A 20369-nucleotide genomic window follows, 5' to 3' on the forward strand; every position below is an offset into this window, starting at 1 on the left:
TCCAGAAAAACGGATCCGGTATAAAAAAAAATGTTGCATGCCGGATCCGTTTTGCCGGAACACTTAATGCCGGATCCGGCACTAATACACTTCAATGTAAATGAATGTGTTCAGTCTTTTTGGCCGGAGATAAAACCGCAGCATGCTGCGGTATTATCTCCGTCCTGAAAAGTCAAAGAGACTGAACTGAAAAAATCCTGATTAGAGATGAGCGAACTTCTGTTTTAAGTTCGGCGTCTAAAGTTCGGCTTCCGGTTAGCGGAGGATCCCGATATGGATTCCGAATTCCGTTGTGGTCCGTGGTAGCGGAATCAATAATGGCCATTATTGATTCCGCTACCACGGACCACAACGGAATTCGGAATCCATATCGGGATCCTCCGCTAACCGGAAGCCGAACTTTAGACGCCGAACTTAAAACAGAAGTTCGCTCATCTCTAATCCTGATGCATCCTGAACAGATTGCTCTCCATTCAGAATGCATGGGGATAAAACTGATCAGTTCTTTTCCGGTATTGAGCCCCTAGGACGGAACTCAATACCGGAAAAGAATAACGCTAGTATGAAAGTACCCTAAGGCTCCATTCAGACGTCCGTAGTGTATACATCAGGCCGCCACCCCCATAGAAATGCCTATTCTTGTCCGCTAGGATATGTTCTATTTTTTTCTGGAGCTGCGGACCGGAAGTTCGGGGGCGCGCACCGGAAATGCGGATGTGGAGAGCACATAGGGTGCTCTCCGCATCCATTCCGTCCCCATAGAGAATGAATGGGTCCGCACCCGTTCCACAATTTGCGGAATGGATGCGGACCCATTATACGGACATGTGAATGGAGCCTAAGGCCCCATTCACACAACTGTAGGGATCATACACGGACCCATTCATTTCTGTAGGTCTGCAAAAATACCCTACAGCACACTATGCGCTTTACACCTCCCTATGTCTGTTTCACACCCCGCAAAAAACACGTTAGAATGGCCATTGTTATGCCTCATGCACACAAACGTATGTTCTTTCTGTGTCCGTTCCGTGTTTTTTTACAGTATGTTGAACCATTCATTTCAATGGGTCCACAAAAAAAAACAAAAAAACTGAAGGTACTCCTTGTGCATTCCGCATGTCCGTTCTGAAAAAAAATAGAACACGTCCTATTATTGTCCGCATTACGGACAAGGATAGGACTGTTCTATTAGGGGCCAGCAATTTCGTTCCGCAAAATACGGAATGCGCACGGCCGGCATCCGTATTATTTGCGGATCCGCGTTTTGCACAGGACAAAATACATATGGTTGTGTGAACGCAACGCACCCTAATCATGCAGCAATGTACAAAGGCTGCTGACAACCCACAGCTCATATGAGGGCCGGCAGTTGTCAGACACCCAGCTTTCCCAGCGTCAGACACGCTGACAGAAGAGAATCCCGGCTCGTCGGCTCCGTATTCTGCAGACGGACGCGGGGCTGACAGGCTGGCGTCCTGACCTCAGGTACCGCCATGAACTTCTCCCCCAGCCAGAAACCATTCTCCTCAGTGGGAGAGCTCAGGGAATCCAGGAGGCTGTGGGAGGGGACCGAGGCGGGAGCAGCCCCCGAGAGAGAGGAGCGCTGGGCGGGGAACCGGTGGATGTGTCCGCAGCTGGCTCCGGGCTGTTCCACATCCAGCAGTGGGCAGTCTCTGGACGCCCAGCCGTGCACTATGGCGGCTGCTGTGGAGGTAACCGGGAGCAGCAGCTGCAGCGGCAGCAGCGACACGTCCAGCACCGGCGAGGAGGAGAGGATGAGGCGCCTGTTCCAGACCTGTGACGGGGACGGCGACGGTTATATCAGCAGGTATGACGGACGGGCAACTTCCCCGCAACTTACTGCCGGATAGTTGGCTGCAGGGGGGGTACTGATCCCTGGGAGTGCGGAGGCCGGGCTGTGCACCCTCCAGAGGGCCCTGGGGCCACACAGTCTACAAGGGGCACTGACCGTCCCTGGGCTACAGAGCACATGTGCCAGCTGCTCAGCAGTATAGGAGGATGGTAACTTACCTGGCAGATGGGCACTGACCATTCCCTGAGCTACATAGCACATGTCCCAGCAGTTCTGCCAGCTGCTCCTGGTGCAGGAGGATAACTTACCTGGTAGATGGGACAGGGGGCACTGACCATTCCCTGAACTACATAGCACATGTCCCAGCAGTTCTGCCAGCTGCTCCTGGTGCAGGAGGATAACTTACCTGGTAGATGGGACAGGGGGCACTGACCATTCCCTGAACTACATAGCACATGTCCCAGCAGTTCTGCCAGCTGCTCCTGGTGCAGGAGGATAATTTACCTGGCAGATGGGACAGGGGGCACTGACCATGTCCCAGCAGTGCTGCCCGGGCAGGGGCACTGACAGCTGCTGCAGGTAGAGGGTGCTGAGTTTTGAGACGTGTGTATTGGGAGAGGGTCACATCTCCAGTGTATTTTCTGCCCAGATGAAATGCCCCTCCCCCTCCTGATCTGTCATTTGGTCAGCAGTAGTCCCTGATGGGCCCATTGACTATAGCGGGGTCCTCAGGTTCCAGGCTACCTGCACACAGCCGTGGGTTTTCGGATTTCTCTGTTACTCGCCGTTTTGTTGCGCTTTTGCCCTGATCTCACCATTGCGTTGCAACTAACAATTGACGCTGCAGATTTCAAAACCCGTACTTCTATAAGCTGCTATAAGTACATCCGCATAACTGGCGCGTGGAACATCCTGTGACATAAGGTACTGTTCACACTGGTGTTGTGGGCCCCGTTTTCGCTGAGTTCATGGCTGATATTAATCCTTTTGACGTAGGCCACTTTCACACAGTCAGTGTTTGTTTAGTGATTTTTCAGAAAATGTGGACATCGCACTTACCCATTGATTTTAATGTGTCTGTTCACAGATCAGTGTTTTTTTCTTTAGGGCTGTATTACAACAGATAATCTGCCCAATTTCTGTCCAATCCGTAATTGGTGTGTATGACAGAAGATCTGTCGGTGTAAATGGCCACCTGTCCAATGATTGGTCAGAAATCTGTCAGATAATCTGCTGGTGTAATTTACAGCACAACTGACTAGGGATGAGCGAACTTGTGTTTACAGGTTCGGGTTATCTAAGAATTCCGTTATGGATTCCGCTACCATGGACTGTAAGTTATGATCTGTGGTAGTGGAATCCATAATGGAATTCTTAGATAACCCGAGCCTTGTACGCCAAACCTGAAACACAAGTTCGCTCAACACTACAACTGACCTCTGAGAAAAAAATCATGGAAACACTCACTACTTTTGTCCATGATGCGGACCAAACACTCCTATTGAAGTCTATAGGTCCGTGAAAAATCACTGACACAACACAGATGGTACCTGTGTTTGGTCCATTTTTCACTGACCACAAGTAGGAGGTTTTCTGGTGGGTACAAGTTTAACCCCTATCCACAGGATAGGGGATAACTATGAGATCAGTGGGGGTCCTACCACTGGGACGCAGAGACGCACGTCTCAGTCCTCGTTCCCATTTGGTCAGTGATTTCCATCAGCGATTGTGAGCCCAAAATATTTACGGGTCATGAACACAGTTGAGGTGCAGATCCTTCCACTCTACCTTATCTCTGTGTAGCCTCCATTCCTGGTTCTGTCTCACAATCACTGATCAAAGGCCGAATGTACACGACCGTGGAACGCGGCTGTGAGCGGTTCGTGGTATCCCGGCCTGGCATCCTGCTGAGAGCAGGAGCGCACGGTGTCATTGGTTGCTATGACGCCGTACGCTTCATGTCGCCGCTGCACTACAGTAATACACTCGTATAGATCTATACGAGTGTATTACTGTACAGCAGCGGCGGCATAAAGCACGGCGACATAGCAACCAATGACGCCGTGCGCTCCTGCTGTCAGCAGGATGCCAGGCCGGGATACCACGGACCGCTCACGGCCGTGTTCCACAGCCATGTGCATTCAGCCAAACACTGACCAAATGCTTCAACCTTGTTCACATTTCCATGTTTTACTGACCCGTGCTATCTGTATTTTCCACGGACAGCACACATTCCCATTGATTTTAATGTTTTTGTTCACACTTCAGTAGTTTTTCATTGATCGCTGCACCGAAAAAGGACTTGTCGCGATCCTCGGCTCTTCCTCCTTTTCAAATAAATGGGAGGCAGAAATGACGCAGCCGCTAGCGGATTTTTGGTAATAATAATCAGCAGGGCTGACCGCACCAAAAATCAGCTGTATGAATGTCCCCTAAGGGTCCATTCACACGTCCGCAGTGTTTTGGGGATCTGCAAAACACCGGGCCGGCAACCCAATAGAAATGCCTATTGTCCACAGCTGCTAACAAGAATAGGACATGTTCTATTTTTTTTTTTTTTTGCTGAGCCGCGGACCGGAAATGCGGATGCAGTCAGCACCCGTTCCACATAATTGCAGAACGGATCCAGACCCAAAGTGCGGACGTGTGAATGGACCCTAAGGGCTGTTTCACACGAGCGAGTCCATTGCGGGAATCGCGCTCCGTGTGTGAGTGTGATCCTCCGGTCTGGACTTGCAAGAGCGCACGGCATTATCATGATTTATAACGCCATGGCCTTTTCTCTACAGAACCAGTGACATAAAGCTGTCAGTATGATTCTGTAGAAATAAGGTCAAGCAGAGGCACATAGCATTATAAATCATGATGATGCCGTGCGCTCCTGCAAGTCCAGAGCGGAGGATCACACTCGCACACGGAGCGCGATTCCCGCAATGGACTCGCTCGTGTGAAACAGCCCTAAGTCTGTATACAGAGATAGCTGTACGTGGGGTGGTCTTAAAGTGTATCTAAACCTTCAGCTACACTTTATTAAAAACTATTGTAAACGTGCTGAAAATACAGTATTTAATTTTTTCTTTACTTTTCCTAGTGAAATACACACCTGAAGTTCAGGTGCATTTCGTGCTTTACAATCCGTACACTTGTCCACTGCTGTGTATAGGAGTAGGGATACCCCTGGGCCACACTGAACATCGCCGCTCCTGCCTCTACCCCGCTATGTAAGGCAGGAGCAGTGATGCACTATGTGAACTCCTGCCCTGCGCTCGCTTTACTAATATTCTGCACCAATGTGGTATGTAGTTCTCTGTTCTGGAAGACCCTGCTCTATGGCATCCATATCCCCTAAAGGAGCAGTCTTCATCGAGTAGTGTTTTTAAAGGGGTATTCCCATTATAGACATTAATGGCATATTCATAGGATATGCCATTAAAGGGGTTGTCCCATGACAACACTATCTCCAGCACTTCATTTAAATTGAGAACAGGGGCCCCTGAGGTTGGATCCAAGGTTATCAGATAGGGTAGTGATACCCAACCTACGGCCCGCCCGCCGAATTCGGCCAGCGAAGCTGTGTCATGCAGCCTGTGCGACTCCCTGGAATAAGTCTAAGGCGTACCAATACGCCTTAGACTTTTCCCCCACATTCATTAGCACAGTGAGCGATGTGAACGGCATAGGCAGCGCAGCGATGCTGCCTGTGCCTGAAATAACCAATCACAAAGCTCCATACAGCAAGGAGCTTTGTTATTGGTTGGTATAAGCACGCCAGAGCAATACAAGTCGGGTCAGGCAGGGAAAGCCCGCGGGAGCTGGAAGGAGGAAGGGCCGACTCCCGTGGGAGAGTGGAGCACGCTGCTCGAGGACCTTGGGCAACATGACAGGGCCGCAGGAGAGGTAAGGAGCGTGAACTCATTTGACTGGTCCCCAGTGACCCTGCTTTCCCCCCCTTCTCATATCACCCCACTAGTGACCCTGCTTCCCCCCCTCCCGTCACCCCACTAGTGACCCTGCTCCCCCCACCTCCTGTCACCCCACTAGTGACCCTGCTCCCCCCTCCTCCTGTCACCCGACTAGTGACCCTGCTCGCCCCTCCTCCTGTCACCCCACTAGTGACCCTGCTCCCCCCTCCTCCTGTCACCCCACTAGTGACCCTGCTTCCCCCTCCTCCTGTCACCCCACTAGTGACCCTGCTTCCCCCTCCTCCTGTCACCCCACTAGTGGCCCTGCTCCCCCCCTCCTCCTGTCACCCCACTAGTGGCCCTGCTCCCCCCTCCTCCTGTCACCCCACTAGTGACCCTGCTCCCCCCTCCTCCTGTCACCCCACTAGTGACCCTGCTCCCCCCTCCTCCTGTCACCCCACTAGTGACCCTGCTCCCCCCTCCTCCTGTCACCCCACTAGTGACCCTGCTCCCCCCTCCTCCTATCACCCCACATGAAAAAAGCTGAACAGACTCCACCAACTATGATGGGATCCGATCAGTTTCCGTTCGGGATCCTTTTTACCGGACACAAAAGTGCTGCATACAATACTTTTTTGTCTGGTCTTTCGACAGAATCTACAACAGAGGCTCTAAATGCAGCCTCCAACGCAGATTTGAAGGCCTACGTATTATGTATTTTAGTAATGCTCACATGTGCCCCCTCAGTGTTTGCATTTCTTTATGGCAAAGCTACCTGGTTCTGGCCTGCAAAATTTATACCATGTCTAGTGCGGCCCTCAGACAAAAAATGGTTGGGCACCACTGAGATAGGGGATAGGTTGTCTGGCTGGCCAGGTTGAACCTGCTATAAATTTTAAAATCCTCAGCGCATTTTTTTACACTCTGATTTTTTGCGAAAGCTAATTTCACACGGGTCCATTTTTACAGCGGACAGCATCCAGACTGAACACGGACCCATTGATTTCACTGGGTACATGCACATAAGCATTGTTCTTCACTGACCATCTGTCGGGTCAGGAAAAATCGCAGCATGTTCTATCTTCCTCTGGTTTTCACGCAGGACTGGTCCATTCAAGTTGAGTCAGTGAAAAAACACTGACAGCACACGGGCAACATCTGTGTACGGTCCATTTTCGCTGATGGTTGCTAGGAGACGCTGTGTATTCATTTTTTCTAATGCAAGAAAAACGGATGAGAAATGGCTGGATGAAAAAAAAATGGAAACACTGATCGCATTCGCAGACAAAATGGATTCGACTTGTATGCAGAATCATTTTTCACTAAGCAGATTGAATCGAGTAATTTGACGCAAAAAAATCCTCTATGCAAATTTTTTGCATAGAGGAATCGTTCGTGCCATGTGACCATAGAGCGTGAGTGAAGCGCTTGCTATTATTCACCGCTCCGTGGTCACCTACCTGCACTGTCCTCCTGACACATAGCCAGGACATAGTGCACGTAAGCCCGCACTAAGACCTGATGCTGCGTGTCGTCAGGACGACAATGCAGCGCGTGGAGAAGAAGATGGACGAGATGTGGTGGGGCGCCCCTACAGGAGAGGTAAGTGTTAAACTGATGGCTAGGAGCTGAGGACACGGAGGACTGCTGGCATGGGGGGGGTGACGGCAAAGAGTACTGATGGCATGGTGGGTGACGGCAAAGAGTACTGATGGCATGGTGGGTGATGGCATAGAGGACTGCTGGCATGGGGGGAGCTGATGGCACAGAGAGCTGATGGTACTGGGGGGCTGATGGCACTGAAGGCTTGGCGGAGCTGATGGCACTGGGGGGGCTAATGGCACAGAGGACTGATGGCATGGGGGCAGCTGATGGCACAGAGGATTGATGGCATGGGGGATGCTGATGGCATAGAGGACTGGTGACACTGAGGGGGGGGCTGATGGCATGGGGGGAGCTGATTAATCGAGTACTCGATTAATTGATAGAATACTTGATTACTAAAATAATCCATAGCTGCAGCCCTACATATCACTTAGACCTTTTTCACGCAAGCGATACGGAACTGGTCTGATTTCTGCCAGTGAAAAACCTTCAGTTTGCCTCATTGTTTTCTGCACGTCTGAGAAGTGTATTTTCCGTGTGGATGTCATCAGTTTCTGATGCATTTTTCACGCTTGTGAAGAAAATGAAAGAATAACACCCAGTGAGCATTTAGCAATGCGTTTATGCTGTAAAAAGTAGAAAATTATTGCGTACACCATATTCGTGCCTAAGTTGCGTCTTCTTGAGCTTTTTGGCACTTTTCTAAAGTGTTGAGAAAGGGGAGGAGCTTATGATGGGGCAGGTCCTAATGCGGCCCACCAGATTTACTATAACTTCAGTCAGAAACTGCAGCACGCAGTGCCAGAGATGCGCATAATTTATTAAGAGGCATCTTTCTCCAGTGCACTGGGGATCAAGACTGGCATATGGCAAAAATGTATGTGTAAATTTGGAGTGAATACCAGTGACTTAGCTAACGACACTCGCTTTCCCACCCATTTTTAAAAAAAATGCAGTGAGTGGTTTAATGCTATGTTCACATCTGCACTACCTGATCCAGTAGTCTAACTTTTGTCTGGCCGAAATGGACAGATCCCATTATAGTCATTGTGGTCCAGTGGTGAATATAAAATCTGGCTACCAATTATGCCATTTTTTTATTTATTTATTTTAAACTGTCTTTACTTAACTATAATGCCATTATAACTGCTTGGCACCCCCTAATGATGTGGGGAGGTGGGCAATCAGGAGACAGAGTGAGCCCCCTACCTTTATCTAACCCAATGTTCCCAACTTGTGGCTGTTCAGCTGTTGCAAAACTACACTTTCCATCATGCGCTCCAGCTATCAGGGTATGATAGGAGTTGTTGTTTTTCAATAGCTGGAGACCCACAGGTTGTAGATCACCAGTCCAACTGCTTAGTTGCTGTGGGCAGCTCCTGCGGACACTCCATACACTTTTTTTTTCCTCCAACTTCTGCCTTAAGGCCTCTTTCACACGGGCGAGTATTCCGCGCGGATGCGATGCGTGAGTTGATCGCATTGCACCCGCACTAAATACCGACCCATTCATTTATATGGGGCTGTTCACATGAGCGGTGATTTTCACGCATCACTTGTGCGTTGCGTGAAAATCGCAGCATGCTCTATATTCTGCGTTTTTCACGCAACGCATGCCCCATAGAAGTGAATGGGGTTGTGTGAAAATCGCAAGCAAGTGCGGATGTGGTGCGATTTTCACGCACGGTTGCTAGGAGACGATCGGGATGGAGACCCGATCATTATTATTTTCCCTTATAACATGGTTATAAGGAAAAATAATAGCATTCTGAATATAGAATGCATAGTAAAATAGCGTGGTTGAAAAAAAAAAAAAAAATTTAACTCGCCTTAATCCACTTGATCGCGCAGCCCGGCATCGCTTCTGTCTCCTTCTTTGCTGGACCTGTGGTGACGTCACTCCGGCCATCACATGATCCATCACATGATCCATCACATGATCCATCACATGATCCATCACCATGGTGATGGGTCATGTGATAACCGGAGTGACGTCAACACAGGTCCTGTTCCTGGAATGAATGCTCACCACAGGTCCTGTTCAGCAAAGAAGGAGACAGACGAGATGCCGGCAGCGCGAGCAAGTGGATTAGGTGAGTTAAAATGTTGTTTTATCTTTTTAACCCCTCCAGCGCTATTTTACTATGCATTCTGTATTCAGAATGCTATTATTTTCCCTTATAACCATGTTATAAGGGAAAATAATACAATCTACACAACCCCGATCCCAAGCCCGAACTTCTGTGAAGAAGTTCAGGTTTGGGTACCAAACATGCGCGATTTTTCTCACGCGAGTGCAAAATGCATTACAATGTTTTGCACTCGCGCGGAAAAATCGCGCTTGTTCCCGCAACGCACCCGCACATTTTCCCGCAACGCCCGTCTGAAAGAGGCCTAAATGCAATTGGTTAATAGGAATATTGGCTATTATTCCCAAATATTCCCAAAAAGTCTAACAATTGCATGAATAATAAATCGTATGTGCGAAAGACACATGACTATTGTTACACATGGAGGCAAGAAAGACGAGCACTGATAGATTTACAGGCTATTCATCTGCCTGTGGAGATGGACTGTATGTCTGAAGGGATATCGAGTTGGTAGTTGTTCTCCAGTATCCTGATGACCCCACGGTGTGGTCCTAGTGAATGCAGGAGGGCCAGTTCTTCAGCTTCCTGGCAATGGTTTTCATAAAATAAAAAATAATAATAATAAGGCCCCATTCACACAACCATATTTTTGGTCCGCATCCGATCTGAATTTTTTGCAGGTTAGATACAGACCCATTCATTTCAATGGGGCTGCAAAAAATGCAGACAGCACACTGTGCTGTTCACATACATTAGTCCATATGGTGAGAGCACCTAAAGGGTACCTCCAGTATTACAGCAAATCTTGTCTCCTGCAAGAATCCGATGACCGCAGACCATGCTGCACAGAAACGTACAATGTGCTTTATTTAAATGAATTCGGCCTCGCTACTATTATTATAATCCTTCCTCTCCTTGATGTTTCTCACTATCCCTGATATTGGCGTGCATGATGCTGACACAAGGCTCATGTTTCTTACCCTTTTGGGTATGCTTTAGTTTTTTATTATACAATTTTTTTTATCCAGAGCTGTTTAAGGGAGTTGTCCAAGTTCAGAGCTGAACCCGGACATACCTCCATTTTCACCCAGGCAGCCCCCCTGACAAGCATCGGAGCAGTTCATGCTCCGATGCTCTCCTTTTCCCTGCGCTAAATCGCACAGGCCAAAGGCATTTTCAGGAGTTCCGGTGACGAACCTGGCTCTCCATGGGGCTGCCAGGAAGCCCGGTCACTTTAGAGGGGGAAACTAAGACTGGCGTTAGGGCTGAAACTATTACTCGATTGCTGGTGGCACTGGGGAGCAAGCTGGTGGCACTGGGGGAAGCTGATAGGGGACAGCTGATGGCACTGGGAAGGGAAGCTGATGGCACTGGGAGCAAAGCTGGTGGCACGGGGGGTGGGGGCTGATGAGTTTTTATAAAGAAAAACATTCTTTTAATTAGTTTTTTGTTATTAGAGTACTCAATTAATCGTTGGATTAATCGATAGAATACTCTTACAAAAATAGTCAATAGCTGCAGCCCTAACTGGCGTAAAAAGCCGGTCTTAGTAAATATGCCCCCATGTGTATTGCTGCTGTACAGCTTCCCTAGCCTGTGTTCACATATCTGTTTAGGAGATCTGCCGCAAATGCCGGCTGTCGCTGGACAAAAAATCGTTGCATGCAACAGTTTTTGTCTGGCCGAAACTCGGCATTTATGGCGGAAATTGGCTGAATAACCACTGGACCTCGTTGCAGTCAGTGAGGATCCAGCAGGCTGCTCTGTGCTGGAGATGTGACAGAAGCCTTCATTTTCTTTTACTAGAAAACTGGCATAAATGATAATGAAAATCTAGGCCAGGTCCTGGCTGGGGCAGGTTTCAGTTTCTGGCATAGACAGCAAAAGATGCTGCAGATTTATTAAGGGGCATATACTGCATGCACTCATGCACACGACCGTATGTATTTTGCTGTCTACAAAAAAAACGGATCTGCAAAAAAACTGACGTCCGTGTGCATTCCGTATTTTGTGGAACGGAACAGCTGGCCCCTAATAGAACAGTCCTATCCTTGTCCGTAATTACAATAATAGGAGAAGTTCTATTTTGCAGAACAGACACACGGAAATGGAATGCACACAGAGTAACTACAGTTTTTTTTTTTTTGTGGACCCGTTGAAATGAATGGTTCCGTATACGGTCCACAAAAAAAACTGAATGGACACGGAAAGAAAATACGTTCGTGTGCATGAGCCTTTAGGCTGATTTCAGTGTTTCCCGTGCGGAAATCACGCTCTGTGTGTGAGCAGGATTTCCCCTTATAGACACTGCTTGTTTTGCAGGTGCGCACGGCATTTTAATCATTTATAATGCTGTGCGTCTCTGCATGGCCTTGTTTATACTGAACTATACTGACAGCGTTGGGTCAGTATAATTCAGTAGGTACACAGCATTATAAATTATTTTAATGCTGTCCGCTCATTTGAAATGAGCAGTTTCCATATCATCACCACGACGGCACACGAGGAGAGATTGACCTCTGTAGGGGCAGGAACAGAGGTTTAAATCCCCCCCCCGTCCCACCACCAACACCAGTGTTTCCTGTCCCTACAGAGGACAGGGCGGAGAAAGGTCTCCCTGTTCAGGGAGATAAAGACGCTTACCGCTACACCATATTTGGATCATGGTGTCCCCCTGCTCTCCCGCGGTCTAGTACTAACACTGGGCATGGGGAGGATCGGGAGGGCTCACTCGTTGATCTGGAGCCTGCTCCCGGGGCGACATCTCCCGCCTTACCCCTGGTGGGTTAAGTCAGGTTTGCGCGCCCAGCGCGTTCGGCGCTTTGAAATCTCATCACTTCCGGAGGAAGTGACTGGAGCGGCGTTTGCCGTCCTGACTGGCATAAGCGGCAGAGCACATGAAGGTGCAGAAGCCAGTCGCAGCAATTCATTGTGTTAGCATGTCGGGTCCAGAGCCACGATCACCAGGAGATGTCCTGGCGCCCCTCTCCATAAGTTGCCCTGTGGGGAGAAATTATTCATGTCCACTGTGTTGAGTGCGCTATGTCTGGTCAGGAAGTCATCTTGATCCCCCTCTCCTCTTGTCAATACACATGTTGCGTGTTTTTTTGGGAGGCTTAACTATATATATTTACATCTACGTATATATGTGTAGACCCCCTCCTGATTTGGTCTGTTCTCATCTCTTAGGTTTCCAAGGAGGCGCAGAAAAAAACCAAAAAAGCCGTCAAAGTGTATATCATGCTTCAAGCAGCTTCCAGATAATTTTCCCCAAAAATTATGCAAGGACTGTATTGCGAGTATTATTCGTGAGGAACAACCCTCACTAATGGATGATTTCAGAGCCATGATACAGGAATAAGAGAGACAAGGAGGATTTAACTTATCTACAATTCCTAAGGGTCTTCTCCCCCCCCCCCAATGACAAAAATTAATTTCACCCTCATCCTCAGACTCTGAGGACATGGGGGAGGATGCCTTTTCTTCCAGGCATTGGTAGGAGGAGGACATTACTTCAGAGACTGAGTTCTCTGAGGGCGATAGAAAGGTTCTATTTAGCTGTAGATGAAATGCCAGATTTATTAAAGGCAGTGAGGACCACTATGGGGGTGGAAGAGGTGCAAAAAACCCATTCCATCCAGGAAGAAATGTTTGGGGGACTAAGGGTTAAAAAAAACACATGTATTCCCCATTAATAAAAACATAAGAGACATGATTTTGGAGGAATGGTCGGACCCCGAAAAACATCTGGGTGTGTCCAAGACTTAAAAAAATCGTCTATTCTTTGATCCAACAGAATATTCGATGAGATACCTAAGATAGACGTGCAAGTGGCAAAGGTCAGTAAGAAGACAGCATTACCTTTTGAAGACGCATCCCAGTTACGGGAGAGTCTGTTACACAAATCATGGGAAGCAGCGATGTTGAACCTTAAATCAAATATCGCTGCAACATCTGTTGCTAGATCCATGTTTCTTTGGCTAAACGAGCTTGAAAATCATATTAGGGATAAGACCCCTAGAGAGGAGATCTTGAATTCTATTCCCTTGCCACGGCTTTCTTGGCGGATGAAGGTTGGTCGGGGGACAAGACTTCTAAAATGAAGCTGTGCTCCATTCCATTTTCAGGGGAGTATGTTTTCGGGCCCATACTGGATAAGATCTTAGAAAAAGCCTCAGACAAGAAAAAGGGTTTTCCTGAGGACAGACCTTACAGGAGCAAATATCCCTTTTGTTCTTCCTCGGGCTAGGATAGATCATATAGAGGAAAGGGAAAATAAGGATGCTGGAGCTACCCCAAAGGGGGGCAAAGGAAGGAGCTTTCTCCCTACTTCCCACAGCAAGCCCAGCGATAAACAATGATGCCAGAGTAGGGAGGAGACTGAAGAATTTTCTGTAATCTTGGTAATTCATTTCCCCGAACCCCTGGGCTCGGGAGATTGTAAAGTCTGGTTACCGAATAGAATTCTCTTCAGCCCCCCCAAGCAGGTTCATTGTGTCCAGCCTCAGGTCTCTGACCGATCAGGAAATGATCTGGCAGGGTGTACAAGACCTTTTAAAGATGGAAGTCGTAATCAAGGTCCCAATTTCAGAGCAAGGATGAGGTTTTTACTCCAATCTATTCTTAGTAGAAAAGAAAGGGGGCTCTTTTCGTACTATTATAAAGCGAAAATCCCTGAACAAATTCGTATCTTACTGAAAATTCAGGATTGAGTCTCTAGGGTCCATAATTCCCCTAATAATAAAAGATGCATTAATGTGCATGGTGGACCTGAGGGACACCTACTACCATGTTCCAATTTATGCCAACTCCCAAAAGTTCCTGAGATTCACTATCAGAAGACCACAGAGGGTTAATACATCATTATCAATTCACGGTCCTTCCTTTTGGAATTTCCTCCGCACCCAGGATTTTCACAAAACTTGTAATCAAAATAATGGCTTTTTTGAGGCAAAAAGGACTAATCAGTCCTATACTTAGATGACTTTCTCCTAATTGGCGACACTGAAGATCACCTTTTGGCAGATTTAGACACTTTCCTGTCAACATTGAGGAAACTGGGCTGGATAGTGAACATCGAAAAATCAAACCTACAACCGTCAACCAAAATATGTTTCCCGGGGGTTATTCTGGACTCTCATATTCAATCCACTCTTCTTCCTCAAGACAAGATCAAAAATCTGTGAGACAGAATCAGAATTTTCAAAAGAGAATCTGCTCCATAAGGGAAACAATGAGTCTCCTGGGCCTACTCCCATCATGCATACCTTCAGTACCTTGGAGTCCACTGCATTTTCGACCTCTACAAGCCTGGATTCTCAGTGTTTGGCATCGGCAACAGATTACCCTGGATTACACAGTGTCCGTTCCTCACATGGTAAAGATTTCCCTAAACTGGTGGGCAGTCTAAAAAAAACTCTCCAGGGGAGTCATGTGGAAGAAGGCTCCTTATGTACAAATCATGACTGACGCAAGTCAGTCAGGATGGGGAGCTAAAGTGTGGGATCATTATTATCAGGGCTCCTGGCCCCAATCGATCAGCTCTCAATCCTCAAATTTCAGCGAACTAAGGGCAGTATGGGAATCCCTGAAGGCTGCAGAAGGGAATCTTCAGGGTCTCCACCTAAAAATTGCTTATCTCTCCCATAGAGGAGGAACAAGATTGAAAAATCTCTGTCACGGCGGACGGGGAACTCAGACACACAGATAAACCAACAACCAGGCTCTAGGCGAGAAGCAGGGGAAGGGTCACCTCCTAGCTAAACCCTGACCTCTTTCCCTGCACTGCTCAGCCCACATTCAGACCTTGAAGGTAAGAATGATGTGTCCTCGTGCCTGGGCTAAAACACCCTAGATTCCCTGAGATGGTGAAAAGAGGAAAAGGAGCAGCCTGCTCGCACAGAACCTGGATGGGAAAGATGACACAAACACAACCTAGACAGCAATCAACAAAAACTGAAACCACACTTATCTTTTCTGAGCTGGAACAGACAACCTTGCTTCCAAGGCCAGACTGATTTCTATAACCCGCTCAGAACACTGGACTAGAGTGATATTTAAACCAGTGACCCCACCCAGTGCACCTGATTGGAGGCGGGTTCAGCACGACTCCAAAACAAAACTAAACACGTGCTGCTATTCTGGCCGACCTCCGCACATAGTCTGAGCAGGGCATGACAATCTCCTGTCCTTATCCACCAAGATCTTCAATTGGGTAGAATAAAATGTGGAATACATTTCCGCGATCCACCTCTAGGGGTCACTGAATCTAGAGGCGGATTACCTCAGTCTGAGGAAATTAGACCAGACAGAATGGTCCCTTAACGCAGACGTTTTTCAAATGATAGTGGACAGATTGGGCGCTCCGGAAGTGGACCTGTTTGCTACAAAGGAAAATACGAAAGTGGCAAAATTTTGTTCCTGGGCATTGGATGCATTTACCCTGCAATGGGACTGGGAGCTCAGCTACGCCTTTCCTTCGCTTCCGCTCATTCCCGAAGTGGTTCAAAAGATCTACCAAGACAATACAACGTTAATCCTAATAACCCCATTTTGGCTGAAGAAAAGCTGGTTGGCCTCCCTCAAGAAACTCTCCATCTCTGATCCTTGGCCTCTTCCGCCCAGGAAGGATTTTCTTCATCAAGGTCTGATTCTGCACCCCAATCCAGAGTTCTTGAAACTAGCAGCATTTCCATTAGGGAAGCTTACCTGCGAGTCACGGAGGATAGAAAATAGTTCTTAAAGAGGACCTTTCAGTAGTTTAAAAACTAACTATATCAGTGGGCAGAGCGGCGCCCAGGGGTCCCCCTGCACTTACTAGTATGTCTGGGCGCCGCTCCGTTCACCCGGTATAGGCTCCGGTGTGTACAGCTCCCTCTTGTACTGGGGGCGGAGTTTTTGTATTAGGGTTGTCCCTTGCGGCAGCGCTGGCCAATCGTAGCGCACAGCTCTTAGCCTGGGAGTCCCAGGCTATGAGCTGTGCGCTACGATTGGCCAGCGCTGCAGCAAGGGACAACCCTAATACAAAAACTCTGCCCCGTACAAAAGAGGGAGCTGCACACACCGGAGCCTATACCGGGCGAACGGAGCGGCGCCCAGACATACTAGTAAGTGCAGGGGGACCCCTGGGCGCCGCTCTGCCCACTGATATAGTTAGTTTTTTGTTTTTAAACTACTGAAAGGTCCTCTTTAAGCTAGACTCCCTAAGGTAGTGTCCAATTTTCATTGTGACCAGGAGATCATTTTGCCATCCTTTTTGCAATCATCCTTCAAACAGCAAAGAATCCGTTTTCCATACCCTGGATGTCAGGTGTACAGTCTTGAATTATATTGAGGCTACTAAAGATTTCAGGAAGTCAGATAGCCTTCTAATTCAATTTTCAGGCAGTAACAAAGGCAAAAAAATGTCAAAATCTTCCTTAGCCAGGTGGATTAGGAACACCATTTTCCTCTGCTATGAGATTCAGGTCCTTCCCTGTCCACAAAATTTGAAAGCCCATTCGACTAGGGCAATGCTTACACATGGAGTTTGATTTCCGCACAGGACATGCTCGTCTGAGACTGGTGTATTGGGGCTCATTTACTATAGACTGGGGTTTCACATCCCATTCTTCATGAAAAGGTTTCCGAAGTAAGGGTATGTTCACATGAAGTTTTTTGGGTGCTGAACAACCATTGATGTGGAGTCCACTGCAAGATTAATTATGTTTTTTTAATGTGATTTTATTTTATTTTTTTATTTTTTTCCGACACAATTTTTGACACAGTTTTTATGTGGCTTTTGATCCTGCCCATTTCAATGAAGAGTTTGGATGTGGGTTCAGACGTGGAATCCTCGCTAAGAATAAAAATGTCACTTCTGTTTTCCATGCTGCGAGCAGACAAGACTAGCGTTGTGTAAATTAACAAGCAGTTTTCCCATTGAAATCAAAACTCAGTGTGAATATAACCTGAGATGCAACCAGTTTATTAAGAGGCGCAAGCCTCTTATTAAATTTGTTGCATCTGTGCACCAGAAACCTGCTCTAGACAGAAACTGGCCTAGATTTTCGCTATAATGCACACTAATTTTCTGGCGTAAACTATTGCAAATGTGTCGACCCATACTCTAAGGCAGGGATCGGCAACCTTCGGCACTTCAGCTGCTGTGAAACTGCAATTCTCAGCAAAATATGCATGCTGGGAGTTGTAGTTTCACAAAAGCTGGAGTGTCTACCCCTATGCATGCACACTTTAAGGGGTTTTCCAGGCTTTTCATATTGCTGTTTGCACAACAATTTGTGACTTTTGTATGCCAGAAATATCACGTAAATGATCCTCACTAGGCTTTCTGCATAAACATTTGGGCAAATGGAAAAAAAAGTCATGTAGAATTACATACTGCCTTGGAATGTAATTAAAGTAAACTTGCTATTCCCTGTTGGGGGATTATGTAAGACATCTCTATATGGGTCACTTTTATTAGAATTGGCTTTTTGATGTTTGAAATCTTTTTCCACTACTTAGCACAAATGATTACCTGAGGATATTTTCCTCATACTCTTGCATTCTGCCGCATTGTGCCTACTGATAATGTGATTCATGAAATGTACCCCTCCTGCCACTAATCTGAATGCAGGTATCATAGATCTCTGCTTCTGTTAGGGCTCATGCACATGACCGTTGTTGTTTTGCGGTCCGCAAATTGTGGATCTGCAAAACACGATACTGGCCATGTGCATTTCGCATTTTACAGAACAGCTGGCCCCTAATAGAACAGTCCTATCCTTGTCTATAGTAATAATAATAGGACACATTTTATTTTTTTGTTGCAGAAAAGTCGCTCGACATATTTCTTTTCTGAGGATAGTCAATGGTGTCGCACTGCAGTCACAAAAAATCCATCCAAGTTGGATTTCTGTGTGACTGTCGCGTCGCAGCATGTCACAGTGTGACACCATTGAATATCATTATAAAAAAAATGTTGCATGATACGTGCCTCAATGTAGTTGTACCCTTTTTGTCGCGCAACACATGTCGTCGTGTAGTCCCAACCTAAAGGGAACCTGTTGCCATGAAAATGCAATGTAAACTACAGGCAGCTGGTTATACAGCAAGAGGAGCAGAGCAGATTGGTGCGTTTAATGGGAAAAAATTCTGTAATCAGTATTCTGGCTCTGGATTATGCACAGATTCCTGAAGATATACCATCAGGATTTCATCACGATTTACATATGTATTCTTTCCTCCCTGCATGTTTGATGCACTCCCATAGACTGTAATGTGCGTATTTGGAAACAAATATGCACAAAACTCGGACATACTGCGGATTTCAAATACTGATGGAAATTATACACTCATCTGAATAGCTCTATTCACTAACATTAGCAGTGGATACCAGTGCATAAAATCCGGGCTATATACGACTTGCAAATACGTTCATGTGAGAGAGGCCTAAGGCTGGGTTCACATCACTGTTTCATTTTGCTTTCTTCTCATCCATCAGAAGAACAGAAAACAACAAATAAAATTGAGATCTTGTATTTTAAGCATCCGTTATGCACATTTTGCCTGTGTTTTTAGATCCATTGTTTTAGACGGAAAAAAGTCCTACACAAAGTGTTTGGTTTTTTTCCGTCTAAAATAACGGATCTCAGACGAAAATGGCTAAAACGGATGCAAAATGTGCAAATCTGAGCATAACGCATGCTTAAAATACAGGATTATTTTTTTGGGGTTGTTTTGTGTTCTGATGAATCAGAAAAATGAAAAACGAACCAGTGGTGTGAACCCAGCCTAACTTGTATTTTATTCATTTAACTCTCTGTTCTTTTTGGGATTTGAAGTCAAGGATTCGGTCCTATCAGTGATGATAACTATCTCTGTATACACAGCCATAGAGGGGAGGCTGTCATCACTGATGGGACCTCCTCCTTGACTCCAAAGACCAGAATGAACAGGAATGTAAATTAATATAATACAGTTATACTGAATCTTTTCCTATAAAACTATAGTCTGCTTAGCTTCATGTGGTCTATAATATGCTGACTGCAGCCAAAACACCATGCTCAACTTGACAGGTTCCCTTTAATATAGGTTATAAAAAGCTATGCTATGATGTTATGACCATCTAAACAAGGCCTTACACCAGAGATCCGAACCTTCGGCACTCCTGATGCTGTGAAACAACAACTCCAAGCATGCACACATACGTAGCTGTTCTTGTAACTCCCATAGAAGTGAAAGGAGGATTTTGGGAGTTTAGAATAATGGATGAGGCAGCACATCCACACTCTGGCAAAACATAAACACAGTGTCTAATGCTTTTTCAGAATCCAGATATATCACATCTGTTGCAAGACCAACATCAAAAATTTTCAGTTGCCTCCTCACCCAGCATGTTGCTTATGCACAACCTGTTTTGCATGAATCTGTGTTGGTTATTAGTTTATGCACTGTTTATATATACTTTTGCAGCTCCTCTTTCACATTTTTTACATATCACAGATGTCAAACTTACTGGTTTGTAGTTACTGGGTTCCAACTTTTTACCTTGTACATCTGCCGTTACAAGAGTCTAAGAAGATTAGATACAATTGTGTATCAATTACTGATCTCAGTACCGATAAGATGAATGCCATCTGGGCAGGGGGCTTTTATAATATTTAAAGAGGACCTTTCATCAGTTTTGACATAGGCTAATTATGGTATTACCTTGTAGGGTGGCCCACACTGATGCCATGGGTGTATATTTTTTTTCAAACATCAATCCCTCCCCCAACCCCATTCGTCCGCTGTGGTCCCCTGTTATTTTGGCGTGCTGTATTGTAATGAGCTGTAACTTCGCAACGGGGCGGAGACGCAGTCTTCTGCTGTGGGCATCTCCTTCTCCCTGGCTGTGAGCGGTCCGCTCTGATTGGATCGCACTCGCAGCCAGGGAGAACGAGACTCCCACAGCAGAAGACTGCGTCTCCGCCC

General features: G+C 46.7%; 1 protein-coding gene across 2 annotated transcripts in view; it reads left to right on the top strand.

Moving 5' to 3' along the window:
• The first annotated feature begins 1638 nt into the window (after positions 1 to 1638).
• MCC (MCC regulator of WNT signaling pathway) overlaps positions 1639 to 20369 on the top strand; it is a 315415-nt gene continuing 296684 nt past the window's right edge. Inside the window, exon 1 of one of the 2 annotated variants that reach the window (XM_040421630.1) lies at positions 1639 to 1831. In XM_040421630.1, the coding sequence (XP_040277564.1) occupies positions 1698 to 1831 (134 nt within the window). In that variant the 5' untranslated portion in view covers positions 1639 to 1697. The remainder of the gene's footprint in view (positions 1832 to 20369) is intronic. The other variant, XM_040421633.1, reaches the window with a different exon arrangement.

The sequence above is a fragment of the Bufo bufo genome, chromosome 2, assembly GCF_905171765.1.
Source record: "Bufo bufo chromosome 2, aBufBuf1.1, whole genome shotgun sequence".
Lineage (NCBI taxonomy): Eukaryota > Metazoa > Chordata > Amphibia > Anura > Bufonidae > Bufo > Bufo bufo.